Here is a 21,063-nt window from a genome sequence, read left to right on the forward strand (position 1 = left end):
TCCGCTCTTTGCGCAGCACAAAAGCATAAGTGGGGAGGAGAGAGAAATTAATTATCCCTCGTCTTATATAACATGAGATATTGATAGGGAAAATATTTTTTTACAATGCTAATATGTTATTAAGATTCTGAAGGGATTTCCGACGCATGTCAATCACAAGTAAGAGAAACACAGGGATCTTTTAAAAAAGAATGTGCTTGTTGGACATTTTTCTAGCTCTTGACGCGAAGCGAGTGAAAGTGTCGGCGATTCAGCAATTTTATAGTGCTTGTCTTGAATTAATTAAGTAGAGAAAGTGGAATCGGATTAGAAAATAAGAGAATGAAATTACTATGGGCTAAATTACGATAAAGCTTTGGAAATTAATTTGGATTAAATTAAGAGTTTAAAATATCATTATATATATTCTATTATAAACAAGTTTAACTACCTATTTGCTCTACAGAAATAGTGTTTAATTTAGTTTCAATAAAGTCGTAAATTTTTTCTCTAGATTAAATATTTTAAACTTCAAATTATGATAGACAATTGAATCATATTATTTTACTATCATTTTATTGTTAGTCGTATTATATCACCTGCTCTTTCCTTTGTGTACATATGACATCATAGTGGTATTAAAAATATAACTAACTGGTTCATCTAGCGAGCATTTAACTGCATGCTATCTTACTCAGTCTGATAATGTTGCTTTTTTATCCTTCACGTAAAAACTGCAACTAATTCCAACACTTAAATGGCGCTCATTTTATGTGAATCACGCTAATACGCTCAAAAGCAATTCTTAGAAATACGGTTTTGTTTGCAGATTCAACAGAAACTTCGATGAAATATTTTGTTTATAAATAATAATTAAGCACAACGAATGGGAAAAAATAAATAGAATTTTCATTCCTTAGATCTTAAGAATGGAAAAAACACGAGGTTAAATATTTGTAGAAGCAATCAAAATGGTATGAATTTCTTTGCAACAATGAAAAGTACCGATGCAAATTATATATAAAAATATTTTTTAATTAACAAAATTAAGGGGGAAAAGTGCACAACTGAAGACATAATGTTTTGTATTTTTAAATTGTGTAAAAAAATGATTTAATTGCGTAATGATCTTTCGAAATAATCGCCAAGAAACGCCAAATTTTTCGGTTAATTTCTAAAATTGAAATTTAAAAAAAAATTGCTCCAGTGTGTGTATTCCAAAGTACATTAGTGCCAAATTTCATTGCTCTGATTTCAATGGTCCGCCTTGTAAACAGCAACACACACAAACACATAGGGAAAGGGAGATACATGGTATATATATATATTGTTACAAACCTGTAATGTTGCTTCCAGCACGGTTGGTTCAATTATTGAAAAGACTGTTTTATGCTGACCAGGTGCCGCGTCAGTGATCTCACAACTTGGCGATTATTTGGTGACTTGGCGACTAATTTGGTGACTTTGGCGACAAAATATTAAGTACTGGAAACTTTGAGAATTTTCGCGATTCAGCCAATAGGAACTGAGATACGCCTAATTGGTTCAGAAATTTCTCTGCTCGTCTCCCGGGATCTGTAAAAGGCCGTCAGTCTCAAGCTGCAATCAATCGTTGTCAGTCGTAGCCGTGAAACGAGTCGTGTATCGAGATGCCGAGAGGATAACGAAGCAAGGGCGGAATAGTCCAGCGAAGAACAAGCTTTGCGTGGAGCTCAAGAAATTGCTGAATTGAGCTGTGTGCCGAGTCCTGACGTTTATTGTAGAAGCAGCATCGTGTCGCATGTAGAGTAGCTAGTCGTGTAGTAGTGAGTCGGCAGTTGGATACAGCTAAAGCGAGGAGACAGTGGAGACATGTTTTCAAATCATATTGAAAAATGGAAAATTTAATACTGAATAAAACTCGAAATGCACTTAATTTCCATACTGATTTTTGATTAATCGGTAAACTAATTCTTTTCTTCTTTCGTTTTTTATTTCTAAAAAAAAATGTTATGCTGACCAGTAGATTTACAGATTTTTTTTTCTGTATGCTGTGCTCAGAAAGACAATACTAAAATGAAAATAAATAACTATAAGTTATATATTAATAATTATATATAACATAAAAAGTGATTTGAAAATTAAATTAATTTGTGTGAATTACAGATTTTCTGAATTGAAGAATCAAAAACCTTGATTCTGTTACTTATGGTACCTGTCATAGACAAGCCCGTTGACGAAGTCAGAGATTTTAAACCGTGTTTGTGCAGTAGCTTATGAGAGTAAAGGCTCCTGAGCACACGAGGGTAGCAGTCTGACTTCTAGCTCAAATGCAGATGACACTCACTTGCACAATCCCTTTTAATGGGGGGGGGGGGGTTCTTTCACACACCTCACAGATGGAACACAGGGTAAGGAACCTCCATGCTCGAACCAGGACTCAAATCCGGGACGAAATGATCACGAGGAAGACGCGCTACCCATAGGCCAGGATACCGACGAAACCTTGATTCTTCAGTGTCATTGATTCTTTAATGAGATATTTTTTTTATCCTTTATAGATTTATAACTAAAGTTTTAAGTCGGAATATAAGAGATTCTAGAATGCGAGTTATTTTTTTTCTCATAAGATTTGATGGATTTTAAAAAGTGTTGGTATGGAATCTTTTTTGTCTATTTCGTGCATCAAAATTTTACAAAGTATAATTTTCAACAGTTAACATAAATAACTTTCTTTTGATTATTATACATTTTTTAAGTTAATTTTTCTCGAAAAATGTTAAGGTTTGAAACCGAAATTCATGTATATTTTCATTATTGGACTATCAAGTATGAACCTACTATGTTTTAACGCAATTATGACAACACAGTGTTGAGTTAGGAAATACGATTCATTCTGGTCCTTGAGATTAAAAAAAATGTTTATTTACAATTGGCCAAATAATTTAGGGTTTGGCGATACTGTATTTAGTATGCAAAATTATAAATTTTTGGATTCGATTGATATTCATAGATAATCTTTTCGATCTCGCCCGTTTTCGGCTGGGTGATACCGTATCAGCTTGATACAAAGTAACAGGTCGACGCAATATTCCCTAACCCTAATTCAGCATTCTACCTCGGCGATATTATATATGTATAATATGTATAGGGTGGTTATAATTAGAGTAAGTGTTTCAAGGATTCCAGAAGAAAAAAAATTAGAATATGTTGAAGATATATTGTATTCGTAATATTTATAGTTTGGGGAAATAAACTAAAAAATAGAGAAAAAATATTTATTCAGTTTTTTTTCCCTCTTGATAACTGACGTAGCAGCTTTTTAAAACACTTTTCTTTCTTAATTGTAATCAAAACGTGTAATACTTCAATTTAAAAAAGTATTTTGCTAATAAAAAATAAGCATAGTTTTAAAATGAAGCCATGATTTTATCGAAGATAGAAAGCAATTTGTTAATAAAAAAAAAGTTTTTATGGACTGATGATGCACATTTTAGTGTATCAGGACAAGTCAACATTACAGAAATGTGAAGTATGTGGGTCATTCAATCCGAATGCTGTTTTTGCAAAACCTTTGCATTCAGTAATTATAGTTGGTCTGCTAATTATTGGTTCATCTTTTTAAAAAAATCTAACAACAGTAAACAAGTTGGTGGGATTTTTTTATGAATAAATGAAGATATTTTGCTTTAAATACATTGTATTCAAAATAAGTAAGTAATTCAAAAACAGAATTATTATTAGTAAAGCAAACTGAACTGAAATAAAAATTAAACAGTGAACACGAAAAGAAATTTTTAGAATATAAGATACTAAAAAATATACTTCAAAAAATATTTATATTCTTATATTCTACTATAAATATATAATGATATATTTAAAAATGCAATTAAAAATTTAAAATCATGGCAGCAGTCTTCAATGCTTTATAAAAGTTCGTATGTTTTAATGGTGCCTTAAATTAAATCAACGAATTACAGAATTAAAATTATCATTAAGTCTGCAGATAATGAATAATTTAAGTAGATATTATAATTGAATTTTTAACTTAACGTCTATGAATATATAGTAAGGAATTATGGCAGAGAAAAAGATTGGTAACTAGTTTTATCAAACTCAATCGTGTATCAGTATCAGTTTACATCTAGCACAGCAAAACCGGATATCAAACCAACCATAAAAAGTGTGTCAGAAAAAAAGCTGCATTATTTTATTTGGATACTTATTGAAAAACATGAGAATCACCAAATAAAAATACATAAAATACTTTACTACAAAAGAAATATACAACAGAAAAGAACACTATAGAATACATATGACATTCACTTTAAAAGTTAAAAAATCATATGACAGATACTTTTTCTTAAATGACAAATAATTTTCATTATTTAATTGTATATATGTAAGGAATTTTTTTAAAAAAAAATTTAAGAAATTACGTACCTGTTAAAAACAGTTCTTATAACAAAATTCTTAATTATAAACTCTTGTAACAGTTTGCCACCGTCTATATATATATTTTTTCTTTTTAAATTAATTTCAGCAACTTGATACTGTCTTGTGGACCACGACAGATTTAAATACTCATTCAATTTTCGGCAATTCTTTCCTGCTCCAGCATAATTAAAACCAGCCTTACCTCAGTGCTACGAATTTTCTAACGCAAGACGGTTCTGGTGTCAGAAGAGAAGTTTAACCAGAAACTGTTTTTATTGAAAACATGGAATTTGGCATAACGAACCAATCTCACAATCTTTTCTTTCTTAAATTAATATTGTTAAGTTTTATAACTATCCTTACAATAATTTAGTAATTAAGATTGCTTACGTTAATCCAGCTATATGATGCCTAGTATGTACCAATTTGGTGCTATTATAATCTTGGTAGATCTTAGCCAAGTTGGATTTAATCGGATAATTCTTAGTAGTGTTTTTTTCTGTTCTGGTGCAACAAATAACAATATTCTTTCCAAAGAAACGACTCTAAAGCCAGAGGAAGAGTTTTTCCAAGAGCTGGTTCAATAATCATAGGCCCTTTTTATTGAATGTGTTTTTCTATTATTTTTTCTATTATTAACTAAGAATTTCAAGTAACACAACATCTCCCTTTCCTCTTAAATAACGTTGCTGAGTTTTACAATTACTCTTATGGTTATTTAATTAACCATTACTTACGTAATTCCAGCAAAGTCTCCTGTCTAGTTAGAGATAGTCGTAACATCCAGGTTCCAAAATGATGAGTAATTTTATTCGTAGTTATGAATTATTTTCAGATTTAGTTTAAAATACTTTTCATTTTGCTGATTGAAAATTCTTAAAATTTTTTAGCAAGAAAATGTATTTGATTTATTCATTGAAAGATGAAAGATAATTAAATTCAAAATGAACGCTAGTGATGGAAACGTAATAAATAACAAGATTAGAAAATTGCATTTTTTTTTATTTGAATCATATTAAACAAAATTAATCTGTCTTAATAATCATCTCATCATCTTTCCAAAGATAAACGAAACACAGAGAAATCTTGATTGCAAACTGCCTGTATAACATTTCTCTAATATCTTGTTCTAAGACTGTTTCACCAAACTTAAAGAAGCATTTGTAGCAAATTTTTGCTTTCAACCTGAATAAATTTTCTGCATTTCTATGATATACAAGAAAAAAAATCATTTTTCAACTTTAAGATTCGCTTTTTCTTAAAATCCAGTCGTCTCTACCGCATCTGCATTTGGCCAAAACTGGCGCCATGAAGTGAAGAACACTGCAGGTTAAAGACATAGTGGCCATCAGCAGGAATAGGTATAAATAAGAACCAAGGTCATCCCTGAAAAAACCTAGGAAACAAAATATTTCGTTGTCAGAATTAGACTAGTTAGGAATTTTAATAAAGAAAACTATAGTTCCACTTCATGTATTTTGTTTCAAGAAGTTCAGAGCAAACCATTCAGGTAAAATCAATTTCATAAGAACTTTGAGAATCAGAAAATGTGCTTTTATTATGTTTGCCATGCTATTAATTTTATGGCATAGCGTTAGTGATTTAGCAATTCACTCTCCTTTCTCTTCCTATATCTCAACTAATAATAAAAACGAATGAGTGTGTGTGTGTGTATGTGTTGATGCTCTAGTGAATATTGATTGCTTGACTTAGATCTACCAAATTTGACACTAATATGCTTTGAAGGATGGAATGTATAATTCGGAGTATTTTTTGACATTTTAATTAATAAAAGAATGATTTTAGAATTTTTTTGCGATAGCTCCCAAAAATATTACAGTACAATAAACTTATTTTTAAACAATTTTGGAATTAAAAAAATTACTTTTTGAATATAATCAATATACTTGTAAAAATATTCGTTGAATGTGGACAATTTTTAAAAGTTTTTTTTTTTTTCTTTTTATAGTTTCCAACATTTGAGTTATTTTCTTGCAACAGTATTTAAATTATTTTCAATGTTTCATTAAATATTCAATCGCTTGCTCTTTTCCCGTTGCTGAAGGCTGGAGAAGGAATACTGTCTGACTTATTGCCTTTACGATTTACACGAGGAATAAAAATGTACCTACACTCTGAAGTTTTTACCGTCCTATGACGTAATGGGACTCCACTCCATTAGGACCTTACCCTTCATGTGCACAATGGATAAATCAAGTGTAAAAGTATTAACACAGCTTTAATATTCGTAATAATTTAATGTTTAAAAATAGTTTGTCGAATTAAATGAACATTATATTATATATAAGAGATTTAATTGAAAATAAATACAACTAATAGTGTTGTTACTTATGGCACTTTAGAAGCCCGCCGACAGTTATCTGTCCGTGATTTAAACCGTGTGAGCGTCTCTTGTTTTTTCAGTAACGCCAACTAGGGCCAAGAGTACGACTTAGCTACTTCCTGCATCACATTCGCTTATACAACCCCTTTTTACAGGGGGGCACATTCACACACCTCACAGATAGAACACAGGGTAAAGAACAACCATGCCCGAACCGAAACTACCCCTAGGCCAGGACGCCGGCACAACTAATATTTTTGACAAAGTTTCCTATTGGAAAAAATAACAAATGATGAAAAAATTATTTTTCACCATTTTTCAAAAATGATTGATTTTAATAAATTATTTATATTAAACTATATAATATTATTATACTCAATTTTCCGTCTTAGTTATGCTTGAATATGACATTTTTATTCGGTTTTTTTTTTTTTTTTTATCTCAAAACTTTGGAATCTTGTAAACTGTTTAACAGCCATCTATTGCGGAGGAGAATCCATATTTTAGAAGCATGATCAGATTTAATGACATCGCTCTATTGTTGTATTTGTGGTATGAGACCTAATACACTACAAATAAGAAGCAGCATTACTATAGATGAAATAAATATATCACTCATTAAAATTGTTATTAAAATCAAGACGCTATTAATATTAAGAAACTACTGCAGCATCTTAATGAAGATAGACATCGTGACATCATAACATTGAGATGCCAGTGGAAACAGCTGGTGAAACGGAAAAATCACAAGGTTAAGTTATTCGGTTTAGATTTTATCTTGCTGGAAAATAAAAAAATCCGGTTAATATATTTGCTGGGCGACACGCGGTCTGGAAACAACAACTTTTTTTGTTGTCACGTCATTTGAAACTCTCATGGCATTCGATTACCCATACATGGAAAAACAAATCGAAATGCTGGTCTTATAGAAATATTATCTTAATAAAAACAGAATTTTACTTGTTTTTCCCCAGGATTGAGAGACTTTCCCATATTTATCCCGAATTTTATTTATAAGTACATAGTTTATCTTGTTAAAAAAATAAAATTTAAGAAAAATGTAAGACTTTAAAAATTAAAAAAAAAAAAAAATTCCTGCATTTATTATTTTTAAAATTAATTCTTAATTGTGGGTTTTTCAAAAAATTAGATATTCTGAATGTGCTGAATTAATTCTAGTTCTCTTCTCATCTACGATGAAAAAAAAAAAATTTCCTGCGATTACTTAAAATATCAAGAATGTCTCGAAGTTTTCTTATAAATAAAAAGTTCACATAAAAAATGTTGAATCATAATTCCTATCTTTTACTATCAACATAAAATGTGATGACCTCAATTAAACTTAACTTTCCTAATTTACAATCTTCTTCGTTAATTGAAAATTATATACTATATTTGAATTAAATGACTGTGATAGCAAGACTATTATTAATTCATAAAAAATAATTTTAAAAGTTTAGAGTTTAGAGTCTATTTATTTGCTATAGAAAAAAATATGGTCAACTTAATGTAACCAAAACGGATTATTCAGAAAGAAATCAAGAATAATAAAATCACTATAAAAATGCATTTATACGACCCCCCGTGGTTTATTAAAAAAATTAAATAGTTTACTATCTAAACTTTTTCTAAATTTCTCTTTCATTCTTTATTTATAAAAAATAGTTTTTATTCATTCATTTAATCATAAATAATTTTTTTCGTCTTTTTAATATTTCAGCCCAAAGACTTCTCTATACATTGCACCAGATTGGGTAGCTTGGTTTCAGTTTCTATTAAATATTTTGTTGCAAAAATCAATAAGTTTTATCATTTTAGTAATGTTAATGTGATCGTTGATGTTTTGGCACGGTTCATCAAATTTATTTTGGATCTTAATTTGAATGAAAGGTCTTGTTGTTACGGCTTATTGCACAGAATCGAATTCCACAATTGTAGTTATTGTTGTGACTTATGGCACTTTATAAGCCCGCTGACAGTTATCCGACAGCGATTTAAGCCGCGAAAGCGTCTCTTGTTTTTTCAGTAGCCAAGGGCCAAGAGTTCGACTTAGCCACTTCATGCATCACATTCGCTTGTACAACCCCCTTTTACAGGGGGGCATATTCTGATTACCTCACAGATAGAGCACGAGAACAACCATGCCCGAACCGGGAAGTCCAGATCACGGGTAAGACGCGCTACCCCTATGCCAGGACGCCGGCACAATTTCGTAGTAAATGTTCTTAAAATAACCTACATGCCTGCATTTCAAATTTTAATAATGTCTAAAATTGTTGCAACAACTTTTTAAATTCTTTACCAAAACTTTAAATGTGTCGGGGGAATTTAATTGAAAAGGCAGGAAGTTATGCGAGAATTATATCATGCAAAATTTTAGGAAATTCGTATTAAGAGAAGATAATTATCCAAGTCAAATAAAATAAAAATTTTTGTTGTTCTGAATTCTAATCCGTTTAATTTAATTAGTCTAAAAATATCAGTTTTAAGGAAACTTTGGATTCCTGCAAAATATGGTTAATATTGTGTATATGAATTCGCAATATAAAAAAAATTATCCGCACTGAAATTTTTCTTATTTAACGCTAACCATCAGATGAAACATATTTAAAATCATTATATAAATGGAAAACCTTCTTTTTATTGTTTTTCAATTTGTATAGAATTTTAAAAACAAGTAGAGTATAGGTTATTGAATTAAAAAAAGAACGACGTGGTATTAATGTATGCAAAATAAATTTAATATATTTATAATACAATTTTAATAGAAAGAAGAAAGGAAAAAATCCTTTAATTTTAGTTATTTACTAATTTGTAGTTTTTATCTCAGAGTTCATTGATATAAATAGCATGGAATCTTAATATTAATTTTTCTCACGTTTTCCTCAGGTATAATTAATTATATTAATCGATTAACTGATTCAGGAAATATTAAAAATGTATCGCCATTTAGAATTAGCACGTACACAAAGTTTCAAATTCAAACATATCAGGAAATGATTACAAAAATGAATACAAAATTTCATCTTTAGTCAAGTTAAATATAAGTATAGAAATACTTTTGTTTATTTCCTCGGAAAAAGAAGATTTAATAAAAAAATAAATTATGCTATTTTGTTCATAACTAGTCGCTTTTGGCGACCAGCTAGTTCGCTGAAGATATTGGTTATATTCAATTTCAATTTAGATTACTTAATCGTATTTTCATATCCATCATTCAATCAAATTGTCAGACATTAAGGCCATATAATTTTAATTGTCTCATACACAATATTTTATTGCTTACATGAACTTTTCAAACAGAGAACCAATTGAATAATATCATAACATTATTAGAAACATAAATGCGCACTTTATCTATCTTCTAATATTAGCGGTATTATAATTTCACTTTTTTATCGTCCTGTGTATAATTTCATTTTATTATATTGATACCAAACAAAATCTTGCTTTAGCTTTCGACAATCGAAGATAATCACGCATTCAAATATTTGATGAAACAATGAAAAAGATTTGGGTTTCAATCACAACAATGAAAATGCTGTTCTGAAATGCATTTAAAAATAATGCTCAGAAGTTAATAAAACTAAAGAATAATACAATAACAAAATTGGCCTCAATGAAAAGATAATTTTTTGAACTTTAAAACGGTGCAAGAATAATGTTTGTGCAGGAATATTTTCAGAAGTTATCGTGAAAAAAATCTCAACATCTAGTTTAATTTTTAATTAATTAAAATTATAACTAAGATTACAAAAATATCGCACTGAGATGCACGTTTCCACCTCCAAAATATATCTGTGCTAAATTTGGAACCTCCAGATCAAATGGTTCTGGCTTGTAGAGTGCAAACACATGCACACGCAGATAAACAACCACGTATGGATTCATCTTTATTATAAGTAGAGATTTTTTATAATTAGTTTTAAATATTTTGAAAAAAAGATTTATATTGTTGATCACTGGTCACGGCACGAGTCATCCAAATGACGTTACAAAATCGTATTAATAAGGATATTGACAAACCGTAATATGCTTACATTTTATTTCATAACGTCTTGTACAAGAAATCGCGTTGTATAAAAATTATATACGTAATATCTTTGACACATTTAGTAAAATAATGTTACATATCATTATAAATCACATTTAAATAAGAACAAAGATATAAATTGTTCTTTATCTCTCCTAAAATTTAAACTGAAATAGGGTGCTATTTTTGACTTGAGAAGTACGTATTTAAATGCAATGCTATACAATCCAAATACAATGTATTAAAAGATGTTTTTTATTATTTTTCTGATCCGATATCGCTATAATCTGGTTTTATTTTACAAATACAAGCAAAACATTGCGAGAACTGCCAGATTCAGGTAAAAGTTTAATCTTCAGAAATTACCAATAACACTTTTCTAGAAGGTTGAATTGATATTTTATATTTTTTTTTCATTCCAGATGGCCAAATAAGTTATGTTATAACATGGTTTAAAGCTATTAATGTTATAAAGAATGAACTGTATTTTTATACATTTTTCAATTATCATTGTCAATAAAAAAATTAACACATTTTTGCAAAAAAGATGATGATATTGTGCCCAAGAAAACATGTGTTGTATATTTACTTTTTATTTATAGAAATATTTAATTTACGAAAAATTACTCCCGCTTTCATTTTTAGCATGTACATTTTTTCTAAATCACACTCACAGTAATCTGCATAAGATTGATTCCTTTAAATTTATATTTTGCGATTACAGGGTGAAATTCTAAATTAATATTTTCCATATTAATTATTTGAGGCCCAGAAAATCCAAAATTTCATATGGAAAGGCTGTTTGTGAACGACATCTTCTTAGCTTATAAAGCAAAAACTTGATATATGAAATGTACTATCAAAAGTTGCTATATATTAAACTTTATAACACATATGACCCGTCATTGATACGAACCATCTAAAGAATTGCATTCAAAAATTTATATTTAAAAAAGTTATTCATTTGAAGAAAGCATGTAAAAATAAATAAGAGGAATGCATAATAAATGAATGAATACTTTTAACGCGGTATGCTTATATGTGGACGAACCACATGTATAATAAACTAAGCGACATGCATGATAAAAAGGCAGGAATAGCTCTACAGGGACTCATTTTAGGCTTAGAGCTGCCAAATTTGTGAGGTAGTTACTTCTTTGATAGCGAGTCCACACTAAGAAAGGGTCTAAAAAATTTATTAGGTTTTAAATTTAAAAAAAAAATCAAATCCTAAAGTTCTTTTTCAGTAACTGCGGAACATTAATTACATAAAAACTATTTTAAAACTACTAAAAAATTAAAAAAGTTAACTTTTCAGTGATATCAATTTTATTTTCCTATAATTTTTCTATAATTATTAAAATATTTTAAATACGTTTTGCAACAGTTTTTTTTTATTCCTTATTAAATGCATAAACATTGACCTTGAAGCGGTATCGAGTATATTTTTGTTTTCAAGTTATCATTGCTGTAATAATGAGTGAATTTTGAAATTTTTTAAAAGCTTAAGGAATTAGTTTAAAAAAAAGTTTTATGCTACGATGTTCCGGCTAGAAGTTCAAATCTCTGTTTTTTTTTCTCTTCTTATCTCTCTCTTAATATATTTCATATAAAAAATCATATACTTTCTATAAAAATTTCCATGTCCGTGTATTAATTTACCTATATGCAATATTTGAATATTTTTAATTAAATTTAAATCGTTTTTAATTGCCTTGACCGTATTTAGATATACACACAGATAATATTTTTTTACATTTTTAAGTATTTTCCAATTGTTTTGGGTCCTTCTCTGGGGAAAAACTTCAATTTCAAGAAATATCTTGATTTCAGTACGCAACTGGTATCTATGAGCATCGCAAAGCACCAGAACAGATGAATGAGTGTACAGCAGAATTTCAGCATCATCGTTTATGTGGCTTTGTAGAACACAGCTGATTTGGCCAGCACCTACTGTCAAAGTGCACCGACGAGAGAGCACATGTTCCATGATTTAGGTCACGGCAGATATTTGCAATAACATGGTGCCCAGTTCTTTTGATACCACACTGAGACATCAATCCTTGTAGAGACCATATATTGGCGCTAGCAACCATATTTTCGAGAATTAGAACGGAGTATATGTTAAACATGACTTCTCTGCAGACTATTTAATTATTCTGAATTTGTCTAAATTTTATATGTGGGAATAAAAGTCTAAAAATAAGTCAACACTAGATTAATCATGTATATTTACAATACTGACAAATATAATTAGTTAAAAAATTGATATATTTTATATAATTGATTCTCTTACCTATTAATAGCGGGGTGCCCAAATACATGGGTCCGCACAGAAAAAGCGTGCACGAGATGGCGAGTTCATGGATTTCATCTATATAATACTCAGTAACTATGAGCGGAAACATGTTTGCTAAGGAGGCTTCGAAGAAACCCTGTAGAGCAACTACAGTCATCAGCATTCCAAATCCACTGGAATAAGGAATTATACTGAAAGTAATTGTTCTTAAAAGAAACATCAGGGCTGCAAAGTTTGTCACACTTAGATAGCCACAATCAGTCACCCAACCAAAGCTTAAAAGACCGACGTTACTAGCTATAGAGAAAACCATTATTACAAATTTTCCATCAGAATCTAACATACCAATGTCTATTGAAAAGTCTACAATCACAGTGATGAAGGCGATGAAGCTAGAAGCATACACTGCATTGCCAAATAGTACTAATAAGAATATAGGCTCGAAGAAAATTGTCATACCTTTGGAAATTGTTAGCTCTTGTTTCGATATGGTTGAGGCTCTACGCATTTGCGTGTGGTTCTGATTGGCAGTTGTTTTATTGTCTATTTTTATTGGATGTTCGAGGAACGATTTATCCTTTTCCGACACACTGGATTGTACAGGGTTGATGAACACTGGAAATAATTCATTAGAGCGTTTATCACAATGTTTTATATTTTTGGTATAAAGAAATTCTGTACAGCATTTCTTTAGTGCGGGATTCAAAAAAATACTCGAAGAGCTTCCAGTCCGTTCGTAATTCAAGAGCTTTGGAGTTGTTTTTGTGTAATCTACTTGATCGTCGATGCATTTGAACTTTGTTTCAGATTTGAAATATTCCGTGGTACATTGAGGATTTTGAAACTTTTTTAAATTCTCATCGTTGAAACCTTTATTGGTCCTTCCAAGACATGATTGCGATTTTGTTCTTAATGTATGTTTCATAATTTGATTCATATCAGCAGTTTCTTTCTCAGAATTCGCAATATCTGTAGCTTCTGGCTCAGTTTTCAGATTATATTTTGCTGTATTATCATGTACAAAACTCTCATTTCTTAGCCCATCCTTGCATTGTTTAATATTACTCGATTTTGCAATGTTTTGTAAATCTCCACAGTTCAAGAACTTGATACTTAAACGATCTTTTGAATCTTTCTGTTTTGATTTATATTGATTACCATTCTCAGAAATCAATGCATCACTGTCTTTTCCATTCATTTCATTTTCCGAATTAGAATGTCCGATTCGAACATCATGATATGTTTCGTCATTCAAACTGCATTTGGAATCTTTCATAGTACATGGTGGATAGTCACCTATGATACTTATACTAGAAGTTCCCGATCGTTCAGTTTCTGCGTTATTGTAAGTTAGATCTGTGTCAGGACATCGCAGCAACATTGATAAAGGCACGCAATGCAGTAGAAAACCTGACAAAAACAAATATGTCCCTGACAATCCATAAGTATGGATTAGCAAGTCTGCTATGGTGGGCAAGACAGAAAATCCTACATAGGATCCGACGTATACCAAACTGATGGCAGTAGCTCGCCTTTTGACAAAATGTTGAGTGATGATTGCAGGCAACAAAAGACTGCTCAGCCCGAAACCCAGTCCTGAAAAATAAATAAAAATACTATCCTACTGTCAATGTTTGTATTAAAATTTTTTTTAATTATTTCACTGAGATACGATCTGTTGTTCTTTTAATTAATATACCAATGATTTCAACCAATAAAACATTAATTTTCAATAAATTGTTAATTTTGATATCATTAAAATATTTACAAATTAAAATTTAAAAATTGCTGAACATTCTTATATTACAGACTATTACATAATGTTATAACTATTCTAATACTACTACGCAATGTATTATAATCAAAGCTATTTCAAGGTAATAAAATGAATTTGCCTTTTGACAAAAGTCCTGAATGTGCTTCTAGTATTTAAAAGGCATCCACATAAAAGTAGCATTTTAGCGACATTATAACATGCGGTAGAAATTTAATATTCCCTGGGTAGCTGCTATACATGTCAGAAAAAATATATAGTATTATGCAGTTAGTGATGGTATATCACTTAGAGAAACAGAAGCAAGACCCACTGTACCAAATCCTGTCCGGCCTAGGAGGTGGCGTGTACAATATGGGCAGAAATGACACGAAAAAGTTACAATGTGTGCCGAAATGTGATTGTGTAATGATTACTTCATGCGATGCAGCTTTTGCACTCGTCAAATTCAATTCCTTTTCTATATTCATTTTGTACATAAATAAATTTGTATATAGTAATGCAAACAACACATAAATAAACTCAGTCATCTGAGAATCATCAAGTGGAATGTCATCGGAAAGAAAATTGTACAATATTTTCGAAAAATTTATAACTACTGCGAAGGAAAATTTTGTAATATTTAATAATGTAAATAGTATAGTGCAAGTAAGCAATTAATAAAAATAAATTGTAGCTGACGATGAGTTCTTTCTTTAAACTGTTTACAGCTTCGTTACAGCTATTAATACAATATATGGGAGGTTTACCTATATAGGATTAAATAATAAAGCTTGTAAGATCCTATTCACGCCTCAACAATATATATATATATATATATATATATATATATATATATATATTCCGATCATCCTTCCACGAATTTGATTCGTGACTATCATGTCTGTCTTGCATTTCTTCTACTACGAATGTGACTCACGATATTCATCTTTAATCCAAAAGTATTATCACGAGATAGACTCGTCAAAATACGGCAAGGGATGAAGTCGAATCATAGATTCCTCTTAACCTGCTCAGATTGTAGGTTAAGAAGGTTATTTTGGATGTCAGTAATTCAAAATCAATTTGCAAGAAGTTGCTTCGAAGAAGCTGTAGAAACTTGTTCCTCGTACATGCTTCAACAGTCAGATTTAACAGGAGTGAGAGGTTTTAGATAACTGATTAAATAGAATCTACCTGTTTGTGGCATATCGTTTAGATTAAAATCATTGGTACATTTTCATCTAGGGATGTTACAGTTTTTAAACCAGAGACAGACTGATTAAAAAACTTTTTCTAATTACAAAATTAATAAATTTTAAAAAATGGCAAATTTTATGACTAATGAAACATTAGAATGTTTTTGGCACTTTAACAAATATAATTTTTCAGGTTCCTGTATATTTCATTAGATTCGCTTGATTATTAAAATTTTTTTTTAATCAAGCATCTGCTTCAATGGTATTGCGCACGAGTGTGGATTCCAGCATTCTGGAGGTAAAATGTACACAAAAAATTTCACAAGGTTATTAAAATAAAAACTATAATCCTAAAATAAATCATTAACATGTGAAAATGTGCTGAAATGTGAAGCAAACTGATTTTACCAAGAGATAAGCCTCATAATGTGCAATACCTAGAGGGTCATAAAATACCAAATCCGCTGTTGATTAATATACCCATGACTAAGATCCTTGAAACGTTAGAAAACTGCACTTTGTGATTTTTCCAAATACGAAATTACCTCTCTTATTCACAAAAGATAAAGTAATATTTTTTTATTAAATAATCAGAATAAAAAAAGAACAAAGGCAACTTACCATATACACCGCCCCATAAAACAGTGACCGTTTCAATATTTTGAGCAAAGAAACATGTACCAGTTCCTATGGCTGCGATGAAGGATCCGAGCATCATCACTTGTAGAGCGCCGAATTTCAAACTCAAGAACCCCGTTATTGGACCTGAAATGGGAATCATAAAATAATCTGACTTACATAAGTTCTTCTTTACAATTCTACTCAAATATATTCTCTTTGGAATGAATTCTTCAAATACATTTGTATGTCTAAAACTGGACCAGAAGCAGAATATAGTGGATTAAGAAAAAGCGGAAGCTCCAAAAATAAAATTATTGAAATAATGATGGTATCAAGAACAAGAATGATTGTAAGCCAACATTTTTTGTCAATTCATAAAATTTAAAATATGTTTCCCTTAAATAAATCTTCAAAATAATCTGAAAAAAAAAAAGGGAACATTTTCTAATATAACCCTTGAAAATAACTGTAATATAAAAATCATCGAATGTAACTGCAGCATAAAAATCATCTAAAAGTAAATTGTTCATTATACACCAATAACCGCTTAAAATGTACATTATTCGGTTAACCTACTTACAAGGAGTTTAAAATAGTATTTCTCGATTTTTTTTCTCTATTAGAATCCAAGTAAAATGTATTTTTTTTATAATAATTTAGGCTTAGGAGATTTTGAAACCAAGTCGAAGAAATAACATTTACTTTTGCACATTGGTTGTTTAATGCACATTGCATGTCAGCACATTTCCAATAGATGCAAGCCTACCTGCCATTGCTTGAAGAAAATCGCAGAGAACATAAGGCAGCGATGCCGATTGCCTCTCTACTTGAAATTGCTCCATAGAAGCGACGAACATAATTCCAGATAAGCGGACCACGCCGTAGAGCAGCATGCTGATCAGGCTGCAATAGAGAACCACCAACCAACTGCGGAGACTGTCCGGTCCCGTGCGTTGCATCTTCCGCCGACAGATAGGATTCAGCATATCGAAAACGTGCAAACTTTCTTCTCGGAGCCCTTTGCACTCTTGTTAGTACAGCGGTGCGGTGACTCAGAATCGTAAAAATATGGTCAAACATGCATTTGACTGCAATTGTTTTCATTCGTTTACATAATTATGTCTGAATATGATTTATTTTTGGAAAATTGTTTGACATTTGTAATTCTCTACAAATAATTACTCATTTCTTTCTGGTGAACACCATTTTATTTTCGGACACATTTTTTGTGCCACTTCATGTAGACTGTTACAGATTAGGACACCTCTCACAGTTGGATGCCTCGTCTCCTCTCAGAATCGTTCTTACACACACTACGTTCTGATACACAAAAGAATTAACAGAACTTTGTACTCGACAGATACGCCATCTATCGGCGTGAAGCTGTAACATACTCCCCACCTTGAAACCCCAAGGTTTCAAGACATTACAATGTTCAATAACATAAACAATAGTACAACTTTTACACAAAGCTAGTAAAAAACACACAATATACATAATAATCAACATCTTTAAGAAATAACAATCAAAACTTACAAATTTCAACATTAAATATTACAAATTAATTATGTTCCATAGGCAATACACAAATTTTAGAAATGGCTGTTTTACAAGTACTAGACTGTGTTTTAATCTTAACAACACGAATTTTCATATCATCACCATAATGAATTTTAATTATCCTACCCATAGCCCATTTATAACATGGCAAATTATCTTCAATTAATAACACTAAATCTCCTAATTTTACATTATTTTTGTCAAACATCCATTTAGATCTCTGTTGTAACTGACTTAAAAATAATTACGATACCAAAATTTCAACATACATTGTACAAGTCTAGTTACCTTTTACCATCTCATGAGATGAATTTCTTTTAAATTTGTCAAATCAGAAACAGTTACTATATAAACAGCTTTAAAACAAAAACATACAAAAATACAAATATAAATTTTTTGTAAAGCACCTTTACGCTGAGCCTTATTCTTAATATAAAACGGCCCACAGAAATCAGCACCAGCACAATTAAAAGCAAAATCTGGAGACACTCTTTCCTTGGGCAAATTGCCCATGATTTGAGTAGGTGCAATTGGTTGGGCTTTGAAACAAATGATACATTGATGAACGATTTTTCTGCAGCTATTACGTCCATTTAGAGGCCAAAATTTTTCTCTAACAAGATATAGCAAGGAAGAAGCACCAACATGTAAATATTTATTATAAAAATGTTCTATTATAATTAGAGTTAATCTATGGCCTTTTGGCAAAATTATTTGATGCTTTTTATTAAAACTAAAATTACTATTACCCAACCGTCCTCCGACTCTTAACAATCCTTTAGAATCCAAGAAAGGATTCAAAGTTTTTAATTTACTACCAGGAGGCACACAGTGGTGTTTTTGGAGACTACTGACGTCTTTGGCAAACTCTTGGATTTGGACATTTTTAATTAAAAATGTCTCTGCATAGTTTAATTCCTCAGCATTCAGTGGACCTGTTGTCTTCACTGCTTCTTTTAGGTTCTTGACAAACCTGAAAACATAACTTAAAATACGAACAATTTTACTATAATTATTACTTATATCTAATATGCACTGTAAAAAACTAGGAGTATTACAAATGGAAAGATTAATCATAGGATCATTATTCAGTTCAGAGTTCCTTGCAGTTCTTTTCATCTCAAGAAGATATTCATCATCTGAGACACCAGGATCGTCATTGAAGTTTGGACAGCTACTAGATGAAAGAAAAGACGGTCCATGCCACCAAATGTCCAACTGTTGGATCTTTGAAGGGAAAACTCCTCGTGATATCAAGTCCGCAGGATTCTCAGCAGTATTTACATAATGCCATTGGAAGTTCTTAGTATACTCTTGAATCCTAGCGACTCGATTAGCCACAAAAGTTTTCAACGATGTAGGTGGAGTTTTGATCCAAGCAAGCACCACAGTGGAGTCCGAGTACAAATGTACTCCATCAATGTCTAGTTGCAAGGATGACAGAACCTTAACGGTAAGCGTGGAAAGCAAATCCGCTGCACACAGCTCCAAACGTGGGATACTAATTTCTTTGATGGGAGCCACTCGAGATTTGCTGCATAAGAGTGACACCTTTATCTCACCAGACCTTGACAAAGACCTGGTGTAGATAGCACAACCATATGCATTTTTCGAAGCATCTCCGAAGCCTATCAGGTCTACTTTCAGAACTTTAGAACATAACACATGACGATCTATGTTTACATTTTTCAATTGACTCAATTCAGAACTAAATTTTTCCCACTCTCTATTTAAGTGTAAGGGAACTTCATCGTCCCAATCAATTCTTAAAATCCACAACTTCTGCAAGAACATCTTCGCTGTGATTATCAAAGGTCCTAAGAAGCCTAAAGGATCAAACAATCTGGATATGTCCGATAGCATTGTTCTTTTTGTTGCAGGTCTCACAATTTTTTGAACACTAAAACTAAATGTATCCTTTTCAGGATTGAATTGTAATCCCAAAGTTTTTAAAGTAGCTGAGTTGGGGTTATCGAAATTGTATTCTCGGTCCGTCGTTGGGACATTTTGTAACAAAACAGGATTATTTGAGCTCCATTTGTGAAGCTCCATACCAGCTGATTTTAACAATTGTATTAACTGGTTTTGTAGTTCAATGGCAGAAGATAAATCCTCGGTACCACTGAGTATATCGTCGACGTAAAAATCTTTGCCAGCAGCAGCGGCTAAAGGATAGTTGTTCTGCTCATCACAGCATATTTGTTTTAGTACTCTGGTCGCCAAGTAAGGAGCGCATTTGGTTCCGTAGGTAACAGTGAGCAACTTAAATACACGTAATTTCTCATCCTCTAAATCCTTCCATAAAATACATTGTAAATCACACTGATCTGGATGTATCCAAATTTGACGATACATCTTTTTTATATCAGCGGTGAAAACTATAGAATGTTTTCGAAATCTCAACAAAATAGCGAACAAATCATCTTGGACAACGGATCCTGAATACAAATTATCATTAAGCGATTGTCCAGATGACGTTGCCTCTGATGCGTTAAAAACAACGCGTAATTTTGTAGTACTACTTTCTGGCCTAAAAACGCCATGATGAGGCATAATGTACCTTGTAGTTTCGCAAGTTGCCTGCATATGCCCCAAATTCTCATACTCAGTTAAAAATTCGCTGTATAGTTGCCTATACTCTGGTTCTCTCTTCAAACGTTGCCAAAGTGAATTAAATCTTTTAGTAGCAATGTGTTTTGATTCGCCTAAACATGGGGGGTCTATTTTAAACGGCATTTTAACAACATAGCTTCCATCGTCATTTCTGAAATGTGTTTTCATGAAATTATCTTCACATATTAAACTCTCATCATTTTGTAATTTATCCCCCTCAACATTTTCAATTTCCCAAAATTTCCT

The 21,063-nt window shown here is 31.1% G+C and overlaps 2 protein-coding genes across 3 annotated transcripts in view; both read right to left on the reverse strand.

Moving 5' to 3' along the window:
• Nucleotides 1-17,604, reverse strand: part of LOC129989020 (monocarboxylate transporter 12-B-like) — a 34,401-nt gene extending 16,797 nt beyond the window's left edge. The window contains exons 1-4 of one of the 2 annotated variants that reach the window (XM_056097325.1): nucleotides 17,411-17,604; nucleotides 16,645-16,788; nucleotides 13,069-14,667; nucleotides 5,470-5,791 (exon numbers count right to left, since the gene is read on the reverse strand). In XM_056097325.1, coding sequence (XP_055953300.1) covers nucleotides 5,637-5,791; nucleotides 13,069-14,667; nucleotides 16,645-16,788; nucleotides 17,411-17,603 — 2,091 coding nt within the window. In that variant the 5' untranslated portion in view covers nucleotide 17,604 and the 3' untranslated portion in view covers nucleotides 5,470-5,636. Of the gene's footprint in view, nucleotides 1-5,469; nucleotides 5,792-13,068; nucleotides 14,668-16,644; nucleotides 16,789-17,410 lie in introns of those variants that run through there. The other variant, XM_056097324.1, reaches the window with a different exon arrangement.
• An 891-nt stretch (nucleotides 17,605-18,495) lies between these two features.
• Nucleotides 18,496-20,757, reverse strand: LOC129987553 (uncharacterized). Its single transcript, XM_056095520.1, has 4 exons — nucleotides 19,241-20,757; nucleotides 18,954-19,177; nucleotides 18,612-18,743; nucleotides 18,496-18,560 (listed from the first exon to the last, which is right to left on the reverse strand). Exons 1-4 carry the CDS (start codon nucleotides 20,755-20,757, stop codon nucleotides 18,496-18,498), a joined length of 1,938 nt encoding a protein of 645 aa, XP_055951495.1.
• Nucleotides 20,758-21,063: the final 306 nt, after the last annotated feature.

The sequence above is a fragment of the Argiope bruennichi genome, chromosome 10 (assembly GCF_947563725.1).
Source record: "Argiope bruennichi chromosome 10, qqArgBrue1.1, whole genome shotgun sequence".
NCBI classification, from domain to species: domain Eukaryota; kingdom Metazoa; phylum Arthropoda; class Arachnida; order Araneae; family Araneidae; genus Argiope; species Argiope bruennichi.